Here is a 17,114-nt window from a genome sequence, read left to right as displayed (position 1 = left end):
CGGCCGTCCAAACTTAGTGGGGGTCGGTCATACATTTGGACTCGATTGGAGCACTCTAAATCTGTCAAAGTGCGATTTTTCGTTCGACCCAAATTTGGGGACATCAGAATTCGTTTTGGAGATATAGTTCCATCGGCAAAGTTTCTTATTTCGATCCCTAGAATACGATTTTCACAGAGCAATGAGCGATTTTTAAATCGACCCGCCATAATATATATATATGTATATGCGCATATGTATGTATATAAATTCACATATTTGTATTTGCATATGCCTTCTTCCTGTGTGCATGGTAATGAACCATTTCTCTGTTGAGAATAGGACGATTATAGGAAAAGTAGGAAATGAAAGGGGGGGTTTCGAGTGTAATGTGTCTTGAAAAAGTCAAATCGATGTATTGGCTCTTAGTGTTGTTGACTTATTAACGTCTGATGCACAATCGAAATTGAAGATATCTTTCATGAATTTGATAAATGTTTCGTCATTTTTCACGTTTGTGTAAATGTAACTTGACCTATTCCATTGCGATTCCATTTACCTCCTCCTCTATATCCATACAAAATATCTATCAAACCAATAAAATTAAAATTTTGTTTTGAAAATTGCAACCATGCCATCAATATTTTCTTATGACGTTGTCACGTTAAACTATCTTCAGTAAACCGACTTTACAGACAACCTCTTTTTTGTTATATGTTTTCTTTTAGGGATGATGTCAGCCGTTTGTCATAATCGCGAAAAATTAAGTAGCGGTTTTCCGAAGGCGCCTCCCTCAGTATTCTGTACGTCGTGGGTTCATCATGGTTTCGCAAAAGCCATGCCGCGATGTGCACTTTTGAATCCAAGACTAGTGTTTAGACCTGTTTAGAGTTTGCGGCTACTACGGCTTTTTTAGAACGCATAACTGCAGCAAAGTTCTAGTTCGATAACCCCTTGTCCAAACAAACCAAAAAATTAAAATGAAATTACTCTCAAGTTTTTCAGTGAGACCAATTCAGCTACTCAAATATATTGAAATAATTGTGTATTTTCTGTTTCGAAATCCTTGCTAAGCTAATTAATATTTTAAATGGAGTTTTTAAAAACATCGCAAGCAAAATCTCTTGCCATACACATATCCACAAGAGATGTGGTGTTTCTGTGCGCATGCATGTGAGCTCACTCTTCGCATTTTCGTGCGTGAAAATAAATTAAAAATGTGCTATATTGCGTGCATGAATACAGCTAAACAATAGAGCATCGCACAATGTGAGTTTATTCTACACGCTCATATATGCCAACAAACACGATCTCGCGTCTGTACCCAGTTGGAAATGTTCATGTGTGGTGATGTACCCAGGACTGCACAGATCTTTACCACTATAAATTCTGGAAGGAACATGTATTTTTTATCCGTTTCTACCTGCCCTAACTACTATTAATTTGTACCCTTTAGATTTCCGCTCATATATATACATCTCGTGACTAAATTATAAACCAACCACTATTTTTTCATAAAAATATAATTCATATCACCGCAAAAACTATATTACATAGTTTCAAATTTGATACACAATTTTATTCAAACTTTCAACTTTTTTCCGAAAATTTCTAAAACGTTAATGGGTATGGGGTTGTACAACCCATTGAATTATAGTATAACAACAGTCTTAAAAAAATAAATTTACTGTTTTGAGGAAATATTGAAAAATATTATGCAAAACTTGAAATTGTGACCAGGAGCGTTATCGTGATGCAAGAGCAAATTTTTGTTCTTCCACAAATCCGGGCGTTTCTGACGGATTCCTTCGCGCAAATTGCGCAAAACTTGCAGGTAATATTACTTATTAACCGTTTTACACTGTGGAAAGAACTCATGATGCACAATGCCCCTGCAATCGAAGTACACGGTAAGCAAAACTTTTACATTCGACCGAACCTGGCGCGCTCTTTGCGGTTTTGGTTCGTGCGGCAGCTTCCATTGAAATAATGACACTGTAATTTGTTTAAAGATGCATGCTGCCGTCCAAGCTGTTGGATCGGTTATTATCCAACCAAACATAGCGCGATTTCCTAGTGGGATGTGTTGCATATACCACCTTGATCAAAAAGTTCCCGAAGCAATCGCCAGGCGACGCTCGAAGTCAACTGGTTTAAGTTCGGTTTTATTTTGTTCAGGTTGCTTTGGTGATTAAGATTCCTATCAAAACTCAATTGCCATTGCCGTATTATCGTAGTTCCTTGACATTTGCAAAAGTTATGTCGTCTCGAGTAAATCTACTTCTGCACGTGTTTTCGATTTTTTACACTTTTAAAAACGGATTTGAATTGGCAACAAAGACTTTTGTGCAAAATGCGTTGCAGATTCAATGTTCTGAAAACATTAGAAATGTTGGGAAATCGATAATGATATTCTAACGAAAACAGTCGTTTACGAGTGACATGAACTCTTTAGAGGGGATCGTGAAGTTATAGTGGATGGCGAACGTAGTGGTAGGCCATTCACATCGGAAACTAATGGAATCATGAATAAAGTGAAAGAAAAGTTAATCAGTTAGGCAGTGGACCTTCATATTGCTTTTGAATTCATTCAGGGCATTGTAGTTAATGATTTGGCTATACTTTATTGTCGTCAAAGATATGCTTTCCAAAGCTGAATCCGATCCAACATTCACCAGACGCATCATTACTGGAGACGGGACGTGGATTTATGAGTACGACACGTAATCCCGACATCAGGCGAATGAGTGCCGAGCCCCGAATGAAACAAGACCACGTCGACCATAACCCCCCGTTCGCTAAAGCTATGCAAAACAGGGACCACGTTGAAAAAAGAATGAATGCAGTGGAATTTACGCCATGAGTTTTAGCCGGAGGGTTAGACAGTTAATAAGAGCTATTATTTGGGCGTTATGAGATATTTATGCGAAGTAGTTCGTGAAGGAAAAAGGAAAAGATTTGCGAGAAAGAAACACGTGAATTTCGCACCGTCGAGCAGCACCATAATTATCCATGACCAAGAACGAAAGGAATACCATCCAACAGCCATTAATTTCACCTGATATGGTTCACTGTGATATTTCTCTTTTTTATCGAGTCAAAAACTATTACGAGGAACACGTTTTAACAGCCGCAAAGAAGTAATGGAAAAATCGAAGAGGGCTATACCGAAAATAGAGTTCCAGAAATGCTTCGAGCGCGAGAGAGTACGCAGCGCTGGCATTAGCGCGTTGCAGTTGATGGAGAGTACTTTGAAGGCGAAAATATCACTTTTGAGGAATAAACTTGTATTTTGAATTTTCGACTATAGTCCGGGAACCTTTTTATCAAGTTGGTATATACGTAGATGTTTGTCAACCGATTGCCATGAATTGCTTGCATGAAGGCTACACTTTTATTTATGCGCCGGTGCATGCGCACTCACACGCTCACTCGGCACGTACACGCAAAAAGTCGCAAGAATAGACAATAACAGATTTGCTTGTACAACTGGGTACGTGACATAGTCGAAATATTATACATATTATATTATATTAACGCACTTTGTTGCACGCACCCATGAACGAATTAAAGCATGCCACATATAGCCACAAATACATTTGCACACACACACACATGTATGTAGTCCATGCCTGTTTTAGCATAAATATAGAAAGTTAACAGTGTCCTTGCAGTGGTAAATATGCAACGAAAAGCAAATACGCATACTCCCACACCCACATGCGCACACAAATGTATGTACATTTTTCACAGCAACACGGCGAGCAGTGTGCAAATAAATACGGCACAGTAGAGTGCAATACTTAACCCAAATACCAGAACGACTTTGTGGCAGCCATACACTCGCTGCCGAACTATGGAAGAACACGCACGCATGTCCTTTGCAAATGCATGTGCAGCATTGCATGCATAGATTTTTATACGTACGCGTACAACTGTGCGCCCGGTTTGTACGCCTACGTGCATTTATTTGCGCATTAATCAGTGCGTAAGGGTGCGCGAGTGTGCGTGCCAAGATTAAAAATGCATTTTCCCCTTTTTACTTTCAACTTACATGCTGTGTTGTTATTGTAATTAAAGAGTTGCTTTTTCAAAGCGGGTTTTATGTGAATAAAAAAATATCGAAAGTTATAAGGAAGTGAGTAAAATTATTCCACTTAAGTGTAAGCCCGAGCAGAACTAAACCGATGCTATTCACTAAGAAAACCAATATACCAAACTTTAAACCCCCAAAATTAAACGGTGTTAGTCTCACGCTAATCCAACAGGCAAAATACCTAGGAGTTATCTTAGATCACAAACTCAGCTGGAGGTCCAACGTAGATTATAGGGTAAAGAAAGCGAATATATAGCACTTTACACGTGTAACGGAATATTGGGTAAAAAATGGGATCTCCATCCAAAACTATCCAATTGGTACTACACAGCCATTGTAAGGTCATTACTAACACATGCGGCACTAGTCTGGTGGTCCGCAATAGAAAAGAATATCAACCAAACGCAGCTGAAAAAGATACGAAGAAGAGCGTGTATTTTAACCACAGGAGCGCTTAGCACCAGTCCTACTGAAGCGCTTAATGTACATACTAACACATCTACTACCATTAGATTTACATATAAACACAATCGCTACTTGCAGCGCAGTGAGACTCAGAGACATAGGAAGCTGGACAACAAGGTCGTACGATCACAGCAAATTCCTCCTACAGCAAACCTAGCTGCTTAAAAACAGATCAGCCTACACAGTCCCCGACCTTAACTTCACGAAAGACTTTACGGTACGTTTTCCACCGAGAGTCGAATGGGGCAAAGGGAAGGTGATTGAAAGACACGATATTGAAATGGTGTTGTTGTTGTTGTTGTAGCAGCATAAACATTCTCCATACTTATATACGGGCAATGCTGCTGTAGTGACAGTTCTTGGCCGGATATAAATCCGGGTCGTTTCGGTACCTTAGAATCGACTGTCATGGAAACGGTATTGAAATCTACACCAAATCTACACCGACGGTTCTAAGATGAACTGTGGTGTGGGAGCTGGCTTCCATTCGGAGGCTCTCAACCTATCTCAGTCAATTCGACTTCTTGACTATGCCACCGTGTTCCAGGCAGAACTGTTGGCGATCAGAGAAGCATGCAAATCACTAAAACTCTACAAGAAAGTTGATGCAAGAGTAGCTGCCTTCTTAGACAGTCAAGCAGCTATAAAGGCCATGGACTCAAACTCCATTTCATCCAAACTAGTCTTACAGTGTAGAGAGCATAGGTGGGCACTTTGCAGTAACAGTAAAAATGCAGTAAATATAATATTTTACTGATATTGCAATTTAATTTTCATTACCAGTAAACTTTTACTGATTACTGAAAAAAATTTGCAGTAAAAAAATTTTTTTACTGATTACTGAAAAAAATTGCAGTAAAAATATTTGTTTACTGATTACTGAAAAAAAATTGCAGTAAAAATATTTTTTTACTGATTACTGAAAAAAATTGCAGTAAAAATACTGTTAATATAATTTGATTTGCTATTAGCTATTAGCCTTTCTTAACACAAGCATTTCAAAATTTGCATAGCTAAGTTTTTGCCTTCTGGACCGATTTACAATTCCAGCGAATGAAAACAACCGTTTTACAGGTGCAGATGACGGTAATGGGGATTGTACGACAGTTACAGTTATGGGGTTATTGTTTTGTTATTTTAAGAGAAACCAAAAAAAGACAGAATTATTGAGTACATAAATGATTGAATTTCGTGATGGGAGTGTATTACATTTTGACTTCCCATAAACAGTAAATATTATACTGATAATGCAAATCAAATTATATTATCAGCAATTTTATTGCAATTTTTTTCAGTAATCAGTAAAAAAATATTTTTACTGGAATTTTTTTCAGTAATCAGTAAAAAAATATTTTTACTGCAATTTTTTCCAGTAATCAGTAAAAAAATTTTTTTACTGCAATTTTTTTCAGTAATCAGTAAAAAAATATTTTTACTGCAATTTTTTACAGTAATCAGTAAAAGTTTACTGGTAATGCAAATTAAACTTCATTTTCAGTAAAATTTTACTGATTACTGCTCTTTGTAATGCAGTAAATTTATAATGCAGTGTGCCCACCTATGGTAGAGAGGAACTAGAATTGCTTAGTCATTGGCTTGAAATCACTCTGATATGGGATCCCAGTCATAGGAACATACGGGGTAATGAGATAGCTGATGAGCTAGCAAGAAAAGGTTCGACACGAGATATAGCAGAGGCGGTGGTTGTCGCCACCCCACTCAACACAATAAAAGCATCCAAGGTGGAAGCAATTAACTACACGTATTACAACAAAAAACACATGGCCATCGTACAAAATCCAAAAGACGAATCACCTTTCGCATTTCGTTTCACGCATCACTGCAACCCGTACAGGTCATTGGAAGGTAGGGAATCATGCAGCCAGTCTCAACCTCCGCTTCAATCCCATCTGCAGAAGCTGTCAAAGGGAAGGAGTGAAGGAAAGTCTTTTCCACTACATATGTGAATGCCCAGGGCTAGCTAGGGCACGACTTTGCTCTTTCGGTAAGCCTTTCTTAAAGCAAATTAATGAGATCTCAGACGTCGAGATAAAGAATTTGCTGCTTATACTTGGATCTCACAAAATGGATCTGGCTTAGAATCAAGAAAAAGAAAAAAAACAAGACATCATCACACGAGGAGGAGGTAGTAAAACGGTGCTGGTCACTAGTTAGGATTATTTCAGTAGAAATACTCAACCACTTCAACAACAACAACAACAACGTTATATATGTTTTTTTTTGCTCAAGTTTTGGGAAATGAACGTAAAAACGAAGTGTCCTCTCAATGAAACACCCAAGAAACAGAAAGAAACATATTTTGAAGAAAACAAAGGAGCTGAGTTATTTATTAGTGCTAGCAATTGTTTTTCGTTTCTCTTCTTCTTACACAAACGGTTCACCACTAAATTTTACAGTTTACACAAATTCGCCGGATATTTTTTCTACGTGACTTCAGACTAGTGAGAAACACAAATTACTCCACAAAGTGGCTCTCAACAGCACGAAAGATGGCTAAAAGCGGAAAATGTATAGGCGCTATTTGACTTTTCCGAAAATAATAAACTCATCAAAACTAATATATTTATTTTCCTTTCCTCAATTCCGAGCTAGAGACACACTAAATTTGTCTCAATGTAGCCCCTTGAAGCAAGCAATGGTATTGAAAGAGAAATCAAATACTGCCTTATATTAAAAGTATTGCTAGGTATAAAGTCAAACAGAATAAAGTCCATACAAATCCAAACATAATTATAATTCCCTTCCATTTCGTCACTTCTAATACGTCAACGAATTATCAAACAGCAAATATTATTTTATCTACCATTTCATACTCTTTTCACACCCGAAACTTGCATTCTTATCTCTCCACAGATCGTCAACGAGTACACCGATTGGGATCGCACCTCTCAACATCCGATCAATACACGCGACACCGCAGTCGCTGCGCTATCAGATGCGCAATTCGTAGCGCCAATAATACGCACGGGTGACCAATTGGCTGCCAATTCACCGCCACCAATATCGACCAGTAGCAGTTCTGGTGGTGGTGGCACAGCTTCCGCCTCAACCGCTTCGGGTGCACAATCTGGACGCTGCTACTTCTATGTCTTCGACTACCAGACGAAAGATGGCGATTATCCACAGCGCATGGGCACAGTGCATGGTGAAGATTTGCCGTACATATTCGGTGCGCCTTTGGTGGACGGTTTCAGTCACTTTCCGCAGAACTATACAAAATCGGAAATTGCGCTGTCCGAGGCAGTGATAATATTTTGGACGAATTTCGCAAGAACTGGGTAAGTAGATGGAGATGTTTAGTAGGTGATAAATTTTATAAAAAAAAAATTGAATTATGGCTTGCAGAAGCTATACATGTATTTTTCATGTTTATATGAAAGTTTTTGAGAAAACATTTTGAAGATGATTTTTTTTTTAAACAATCCACCTCTTCTGAAACTATTATGAAATAAAATAAGAAGCGATATAAATTTCTCTATGCTCTTACACATTTCTTGATGACAAAGAGCTTATAAAAACTCGTTTAAAATTTCACTTAATTTCTTTTATAAAGTATAAATTGCGACACATAAGCGAATGAAACTAATTCACTTTACGCCCTTTGCTAGTGCAGGCTACCTGGCGCCCTCAAAAGTATGCAACACAAAGCTGAGTATGCAAACGAAGCAAGCAGGGCATCTGCTCTACGTCCCTATTCATACATTTATGTTGCATCTTTCGCTGTATGTTTGCATGTGTCAGTGTCAGCTTAAACGTGTTGCTTTTTTTAATCTATTGTAACTTAGTCATTTACGTTTTCAAACTCTTTTATTACTACTTTTGGGCATTTTTTACTTACTTCATTTTTTCGTTGCTATATTCGCTCGTTATGCAAACCAGCACAAGTAAGTGGCGTAAAAAGTGAAACGCAAAGGCAACATATTAAGAAAAAATAAAAACAAATGCAAACACAAATTTAAAATGTGTATGTTTTTTCCTAATGAAGCTTTCGCATAAGCACAATGGGTGTGTGAACACAAGTGCAAGCGGATTCAGTCTAGCAACCAGTAACGAGTAGCTAACCTGCAATAAAAACCAACTAGAGCTGAACTGCTTTTCTACCTGCTTGCTTTACACACTGAAAACGGTTCGCTTTCTATAACTTATTAATGCTAGCGTCTGGCTGCTATACTATTATTCTAGTTAGTAAAGTAAAGGGTGATTTTCTAAGAGGTATAGGAAAGTTTTTCAAAAAACACACGTAAAATTCAGAAAATGCATGACATTTTTATTTAAATCGATAGTACAGTCCATATAATTTAATGTTTGAAGATTATTTCAAATGGTCCATCCATGTCCATCAATAGACATGCGTTTTAATATAGCCCCACAAAAAATAATCTAAAAGCGTTATATCGCACGATCTGGGTGGCCAATGGACAGGTCCCGAACGTGAAATAAAATGTTCACCGAACTCGCCTCTCAACAAGTCCATTATTACGCGTACTGTGTGGCATGTGGCACCGTCTTGCTGAAACCACATGTCATGCAAGTCAAGCTCTTGCATTTTGGACAAAAAAAGTTGGATATCACTTCACGGTAGCGCTCACCATTCACAGTTGCGTTGCGATTCGCAGCATCTTTGAAGAAGTATGGTCGAAGGATACCTGCAGCCCATAAACCGCACCAAACTGTGACCTTTCTGGATACATTGATAGCTCTTGCAATTCTTCTGGCTGATCTTCACTCCGAAATCGACAATTCTGCTTATTTACGTACCCATTGATTCAAAAATGAGCTTCGTCGCTGAACACAATTTTTCGATAAAGAAGTGATATTTTCTTCAGTTCGCACTCTACGTAAGCGTGTAGGTGGTTTGATGTCCAATAATGTAAATTTGGTTCTAAATTTAGTCACAATAGCTCGAATAGCCGCTTCAGTGGGTCGATTAAACTGACCATAAAATGGAAGAAGCGCGCGATAAACTTTCTTAACAGAACACGCATTTTTATAATAAAATTCAATGATTTGCAAGCGTTGTTCGTTTGTAAGACGATTCATGGTTAAATTATAGACCAAACTGAAGATGTTTGACAGTGAAACAAAGCACGAAACGTGCGTCAGCCGTTAAAACGAACTGTTCAAAAAGACAATAGCTAAAAGATCACCCGTTAGTTATTTTATTTGACGGGTGGTGAAAAATATGTTTTTTGAATAGTGCGTTAACCGCTTACTCGATTTTGGCCGAATTTCCCAAAGCATCCCAGTTAGACACACCAAGGGAAGCCAAGTCCTTCGCCACCTGAGACCTTTCTCTTCCTCTGCTACCACCAGCTGGTACAGCATCACATACTATCAGAACCAAAGCGTTTTTCTCTATTCAGACGATATGGCCCAACCAACGAAGCCACTAAATCTTTACTCACTGCGCACTATCTATGTTGCTGTAAAGCTTATACAGCTCATCGTTCAATCGCCTGCGATATTCGCCGTCACGAACGTGCAGAGAAGAATATTTCACTCTTGGTGTAATAATTTCCATTAAAATGGTTTGTCAACTTTATATGGTCTTATTTTTTTAAATTTCATATGTCGAAATGTTATTTTTGCTGAAGCTAAGTAAAAGGAAATTTAAAAAAAACTTTTAAAAATTCTTATTTAGACACATAACAATAAAAAAAAATAAGTAAAATAATATACATTTTTTTTTTAATTCCACAGCGTACTAATTAGGCATTTTGTAACTAGTTCCTATCTAGTCACTTTTGAACTAGTATGACTTCTTCTATTAAATACTGGTTTATGAAGTTCAATCTTTCACTAAGTAATATGCCGTTTCACTGCAGGATGGTAGTTTACACACATACACGCCTACATAAAATGAAACATTTTATTTTGCTCATTCCTCCTTTATTCAATTTTCATTTATAAACATATATTTACATATAAATGCATATATACAAATATGTTCCCTTTTATTTTCAAAGTTATGTTTTTGCATGTCGTAATGAAGTGGAGGGGCATTTAACATGAAGTGTTGTTAGTACATTATGACGGCTAAATTCTCGCCCTCTTCAGTTCACTCTCATTCGCTCCGTTTCCTTTGCTGCTTCCGCAGTGCCATTCTAGCACTCTACACATACCCTGTTTGTGTTTATATGTGCATGTAAATGTGCCCTTCTGCTTATTTTACTAATTTCTCTTTTCGCGTTCCACACTATTTTCGCAGCAGTCGGCACTGTATGTGTGTGTGTGTGTGCATTTGTTTTTAAACCTATGCAAACGAGATATTGTTCGACGCCCTTTTCAGTTTTATGAAAATAGATTCTTATGCATACATGTATGTTTGTGTGCATGTATGCGCGTGTGTGGCACTTAAGTGGACTGTTAATGTTTGTCACTTCGCATTTTCCACCATTTTTCTGCCTTTTACCTGCAAAAGTTATTTAATGAGAACCTACATTTGTTTGAAGAAGATAGTACGAAGTGGTTCAAATAATTTGAAGCTGCGAGAGAAGCTTTCTCAAGAATTTAATTACTAAGCTTCAAAACTGGTTAAAGTTTGAAAATAAATATTTGAAGATTGTTTCCTGCCATTTTCTAAAATGAGTGTTGTACGGTCCAAATAAAAAATTTAGATTTCTTGCGTAAAAATGTTTGTTGAAAGCATCGGCCGGCAACATTTTAAGCGGCATACAAAAGGACTGAGCTGACTGCCCTACTATATCGGTCTCTTTTGCTATGGTTAGCGTCACCGCTGTTTGGAATTATTAGCGACAGACAGAACTGCACACTCGACGCCTTCTTCTGAAAAAACGAAATCAACTATTTTCTCGGTAGATGACTGTAGTGATCGATAGCTCGTAAAGTATCGATCAAGCAATTTCAAATTTATGCTCATTGTCACGGTGACATTTCACATTAAAGAAAATATTTTCCTCTTGTTTGCTTGCTCCACTCAGTTCTAAGTTACAATGGAAGTCAACAGAGAGCGAATTCGTTACATTTTACAGTTTTTCTTTGATAGAGGCAAAAATGCCAACCAAGCCGCTGAAATTTTGAATTGTGTTTATGGTGCCACTACTGTAACAGCTGATACGTGCAATTTCGGTTTCGTCGATTGCGTTCAGGCATTTTAGATGTTAAGAAAATATCGAAATAATCAAATAATAAAATCACAGAAATAATCGAAGTTGACCGGCATGTTAGTAGTCGAAGCTCGCCCAGGAGCCATGAGCTAAAGAACTGCCATAAAACAGTTTTAAACCATTTGCGCAAAAATTTTACGGAAAAATAATGGATTTGTTTTTCTCCAAATTAATATATATTCGTGAAAAGTAGAGCTTAGTTTTACTTGGCCACTCTAATTGGCCAAGTGAATGGAATGACTGACGCAATTCACTGAACTTAGCAAAAATCGCATAGGCGTTTACTGCGCTTATAAGTAAGAAGAAGATTTGTGTGATAGTCGAACTCCATTTTTCACTTTCGGTCATCTCTGCTCGTTTTAGGAACTGTCTTAAATGTTCTTATAAAACAAAGCTCAAAATGACCCGTGCAAGTGGAAGCTAAGAGGAACAAATGGACTACGAAACAGGTTTGTTTTTTTTTGTCGGGACAACTAGCAAGCGCAGCGCTCAGACCTTATTAAGTCCATTGTACTACACTTGGATCCCCTTTTAATTTTCTTTAAATCTACTCGATCTCCGAAGAAATCTGAGTAGATTTGTGGTGCCAAGAAGCCAAGATGTTCGCTTCTTAACACATCAGTGCCAAATACCTCAAACCTGATTCAACCGAAAGGCAAGGCAAACGCACAGGAAGTGGTCTGCCGTCTCATCCTCCTCTTCACAAGCTGGGCAGAGTACACTCTCTGAGTTGCCAAACCTTTCCATGTGCTTCGCCCACAGAAAGTGGCCCGTCATCAGTCCAACTAACCGTCTACACTCCCTTCGACTTAATGACAGAAGCGTTTATGACAGTCGATCGGACATGACAGGTAACATCAGTTTTGTCCATCTGCAGCCTCTCTCAGCCTGCCAAGCTCCCTTGTGGGTTGTAGTTACCAATTTGCTAACCGTGGCTTTGATGGCCGCAGAAGGGAGTGGCAGAATGAAACAGGTTACTAGTCAAATCTTTTATGAGTTTCCAAAAATAGTTTGAAGATAGGAAATTAAAGTATATTTGACACAAATTAAGGTTTACTATTTGAAGTAATTTTATTTTATACTTGGCGCAACAATTGTTGTCTACATCTTGATATTGTCATAGAAATGGACACGACTGCAATTTTTTCAGTTATTCATTTAGTAAATCTAGAAATACAAGGACGGCATAGAACTAACAGTATTTGTAAGAATTATTTCGCAGCTATTTAAAAAATGCATTGAGTGATAATTATAACTTATATTTAGAAATCTAAAGCCAAGAAACTTGAAATATGGTTAAACTCATTCAAATTTCCTAACGAAGGAGCTTAAGGTGCGAGACATAAACAGTTCTAACCCGCTCTAGAAAGAATAAATCATTGCTCCCAAGATGTTTTTCAAGGTATGAGTGCGCTATAAGAGTAAAGCCGAATCAACTATCCTATTTATAATATCGAAAGCGAAGAAGAGTGAAAGTATTTTTCGTCTACTTTGCAATGATTTTTAATTTAGTAATGCGCGCCTTGCATTGAAGTGAGTACAAAACAAAGAAATTTCTTTTGAATGCAGTGTATGCAGTACATATAAAGGGTGATTTTTTAAGAGTTATAGGAAAGTTTTTCAAAAAACCACACGTAAAATTCATAAAACTGCATGAAATTTTTATTTAAATCGATAGTACAGTCCATATAATTTAATGTTTGAAGATTATTTCATGCAAATTTTGACCGCGACTGCGCTTCAAATAGTCCCTCCGCTTAGTCCATTTTCGGCATACTCTTTCCAATGTTTCGGCCGTTATCTCACATACAAATGCTTTAATGTTGTCTTCCGATGCGTTAATTAAAGCAGGATTGTCTGAATAGACTTGAGCTTTAACATAGCCCAACACAAAATAATCTAAAGGCGTTATATCACACAATCTAGGGGGCCAATGGACAGGTCCCGAACGTAAAATAAAATGTTAACCGAACTCGCCTCTCAACAAGTCCATTGTTACGCGTGCTGTGTGACATGTGGCACCATCTTGCTGAAACCACATGCCATGCAAGTCAAGCTCTTGCATTTTGGGCAAAAAAAGTTGGATATCATTTTACGGTAGCGCTCACCATTTACAGTTACGTTACGATCCGCAACATCTTTGAAGAAGTACAGTCCATAAACCGCACCAAACTGTGACCTCTTCTGGATACATTGGTAGATCTTGCAATTCTTCTGGCTGATCTTCACTCCAAAATCGACAATTCTGCTTATTTACGTACCCATTGATTCAAAAATGAGCTTCGTCGCTGAACACAATTTTTCGATAAAAAAGTGAATCTTAAACTTTCTTAAGAGAACCCGCATTTTTATAATAAAATTCAACGATTTGCAAGCGTTGTTCGTTTGTAAGACGATTCATGCTTAAATTATAGACCAAAGTGAAGATGTTTGACAGTGAAATAAAACACGAAACGTGCCTCAGCTGTTTAAACCAACTCTTTAAAAAGATAATACCTAAAAAATCTCCTGTTATATGTGTATATATAATTGGCGCGCACACCCTTTTTTCTTTGGGCGTTTGGCCGAGCTCCTCCTCCTATTTGTGGTGTGCGTCTTGATGTTGTTCCACAAATGGAGGGATCTACAGTTTTAAGCCGACTCCGAACGGCAGATATTTTTATGGGAAGCCTTTTCATGCAGAATTACACTCGGAGGTGGAGTAGATTTAAAAAAAAATTAAAAAGGGAATTCGAGTGCAGTGCAATGGACTTAATTGTGTCTGAGTGCTGCACTTGCTAGTTTGTCCTGACAAAAAAAAAAACAGACAGTTGACCCACCAGCCATAAGACTATGCTGATTAATTGATATATGTTTTCCAGCGAAGAGCTTTAGAAGCATTGAAAGTTTGGTAATAGGCCTGTATTTTATTTAGCCTCCGGATCGCATCGGGATGGTTTTTATTTTTTTCTTTACTTTTCCGCTTATTTGATGTTTTATGACCACAGTCAGTTTCGCACCTGTGCTACACCGCATGGAAGTTAGGCACAACCCAATTCGGCTACGGCGGCACAATTTTTTGGTATTTGTCCACCATATAAAGCTATGAACATTTGAAATTGCTCCTGTTGAGAGCCTAAAATGGCTCGTCCCTTTGCACGTGATAAGTTCGAGGTCCAAAGGTCGCGACTCTACTATAATTAGCACTATTTTGCCTTAAATTGCTTAAACATTTTTTTAAGTTTCAGTTACTCTATCTTATTTCTTCCAGCAACCCTAATGAGCACCACCGCCAGGACAGTGTATTACCCGCCTCCAAAGAGCGAAATCGTTTTCGCAGCACCACCTGGGAAAATTACGATCCGCTTCATCAGAAATATCTTGAAATCGGTAAGTACAGGCAATTAAGTTTCCGAGCACAGAGACAATCAGTGTTGTTTTTTTTTACAAAACCTTTCAATTTGAACTCTCGTTCAGTAGAAGCTTTTGCTTAACTTCTTAGTTGAGTCATTATATCTTATTTCGATGTGGCACTAAATTAGCACAGAATGAAGGGAAAAACTCCAATTTTTTCCAACTTTTATGTGCAAGTAATTTTTGTTATTAGTACGTAAACTTATTTCAGCCAACCGACTAATGCTCACACTAATGGTCACAAATTTTACTAGAAATACCTAAGTCATTTCCTCATATTTGCTATGAAATGAACTTGGAACGCCCCATCCAATGCCTAATAGTAATTGTTTGGATGAATTGTATGTACGAACGTGTGCCCAACTTTTATTAGCTTCGCATTTTTGCGGACGCACAGATACACATTCACACTTGCAGGTATTTAATTGGAGTTTGTCGTACTTTCCTCGAGCGCACACAAGAATTATAAGGAAGATCTAATGGACATTCCATAGACACAAAATTGGTTATGATATTTTTGGCAGCTTTTTGCTTTATTGCACTGTCATACCGTTAGTTTATTTTCTAATTAGGTAACTTATTCACATACTAAATTTGTTTTCCAAACATTAGCTGCTGTTTATTGCATCAACTGAGGTTAGAGTGTTGATCCATTGCCTCTCCTTCGTCACATTTGCTTTTCCGAAACTTAAATGATGGCAGCTATCATTAAGCCAAACCAGATGATAAAGCAAAGTAAATAAAGCAATGCAAGCAAAGCTTTCTCTAGCCTGATTTACTCAGTGTACGAGTCCAATCAGCTTAAGCCCTTTCCTTTCAAAGCAGCTTATCACCTTCGTAAATAGAAATAATGAGGCATAAAGCAGCTTTTTTCAACATTTTTTTTCTTGGCTTTAGGTGGTATGAGATTAAATGCGGTTTTGGCACAAGTTTTGAAGAGACTGAGTTCAATTGATGTGGCTGTGCATTTTTCAGTACAAAATTAACCAGCCAGTTAGGTTAGGTTAAGTTAAGTTGGCAAGCAAAGGCCTTCCATAGGATTTCAAGGAATATTTCCGATAGTTTTACCTTATTTCTATTATCCTAGTGCAATACCAAAGAACTTTGCTCTCTCTCTGACAAACTGACGTTTTTTAATATAATATCTTGTTGATGCCCAACTCAAAACCAAGTAGCTCTCTACTTTTTGCCCTTTTAAAGGCGAGTGCCCCGTTTGCAGTCGAGCTCGAACTATTGAGACTTTTTTTAAGAGACTATAGGAAGGTTCTGAGCCTTGTAATGGCGAAAAAAGTGATTTTTATGTTATTTTTATTTTAAAAGATACAGGGTGGGCCATATAGCGTTTGCTTTTTGAATCACCTATATTTTTGAGAATGGTAACACAAATGACATGTCAAATGTGTTCATAATTTACTTAAAGGTTTGACATTTATGAAATGGGACGCTATACGCTTGAACAAAATTGGGAAATTAGGTTCGCTCAATGGGCAGAAAATCGTTTGACCGAAGATGAGCATTTTTACCGAAAAATCATCTCTTCTGATGAAGCTCATTTTCACATCGCTGGCTACGCTAATAAGCAAAATTGTCGGATTTGGGGCTCAGAAGATCCACACGTTACTGTAAAGAAGCAAATGCATCCACAACGAGTCACTGTTTGGTGCGATTTTTGGTCTGGCGGCATCATCGGGCCATTTTTTTTTTCGAAAATGAGCGAGGAGCTGCGGTTACAGTAAATGGCGAGCGTTACCGTGATATGCTCAACGAGTTGTTTCCAAAAATTGAAGAGGATGACATGGAGAACATTTGGTTTCAACAGGACGGTGCAACTTGTCACACTGCCAAAATTAAACTCGAACTTTTGGCTACCGTTTTTGAAAACCGAATAATCAGCCGAAATTCCGATATCAATTGGCCGCCTCGGAGCTGTGATTTAAGCCCGTTGGACTATTTTTTTGTGGGGAGCCATTAAGGAAAAATGCTATGCGAACCATCCAGAGACGATTGATGCTTTAAAACACGAAATCGAAGTT

At 37.8% G+C, this 17,114-nt stretch overlaps 1 protein-coding gene across 1 annotated transcript in view; it reads left to right on the top strand.

Moving 5' to 3' along the window:
• LOC129236031 (neuroligin 4-like) overlaps nucleotides 1–17,114 on the top strand; it is a 255,331-nt gene that overhangs the window by 97,497 nt on the left and 140,720 nt on the right. The window contains exons 6-7 of the mRNA XM_054870203.1: nucleotides 7,415–7,839; nucleotides 14,939–15,057. Coding sequence (XP_054726178.1) covers nucleotides 7,415–7,839; nucleotides 14,939–15,057 — 544 coding nt within the window. The remainder of the gene's footprint in view (nucleotides 1–7,414; nucleotides 7,840–14,938; nucleotides 15,058–17,114) is intronic.

Source organism: Anastrepha obliqua, chromosome 1 (assembly GCF_027943255.1).
Source record: "Anastrepha obliqua isolate idAnaObli1 chromosome 1, idAnaObli1_1.0, whole genome shotgun sequence".
Lineage (NCBI taxonomy): Eukaryota > Metazoa > Arthropoda > Insecta > Diptera > Tephritidae > Anastrepha > Anastrepha obliqua.
Note: the sequence above shows the minus strand (reverse complement) of the source record. Positions and strands in the feature narration are given on the sequence as shown.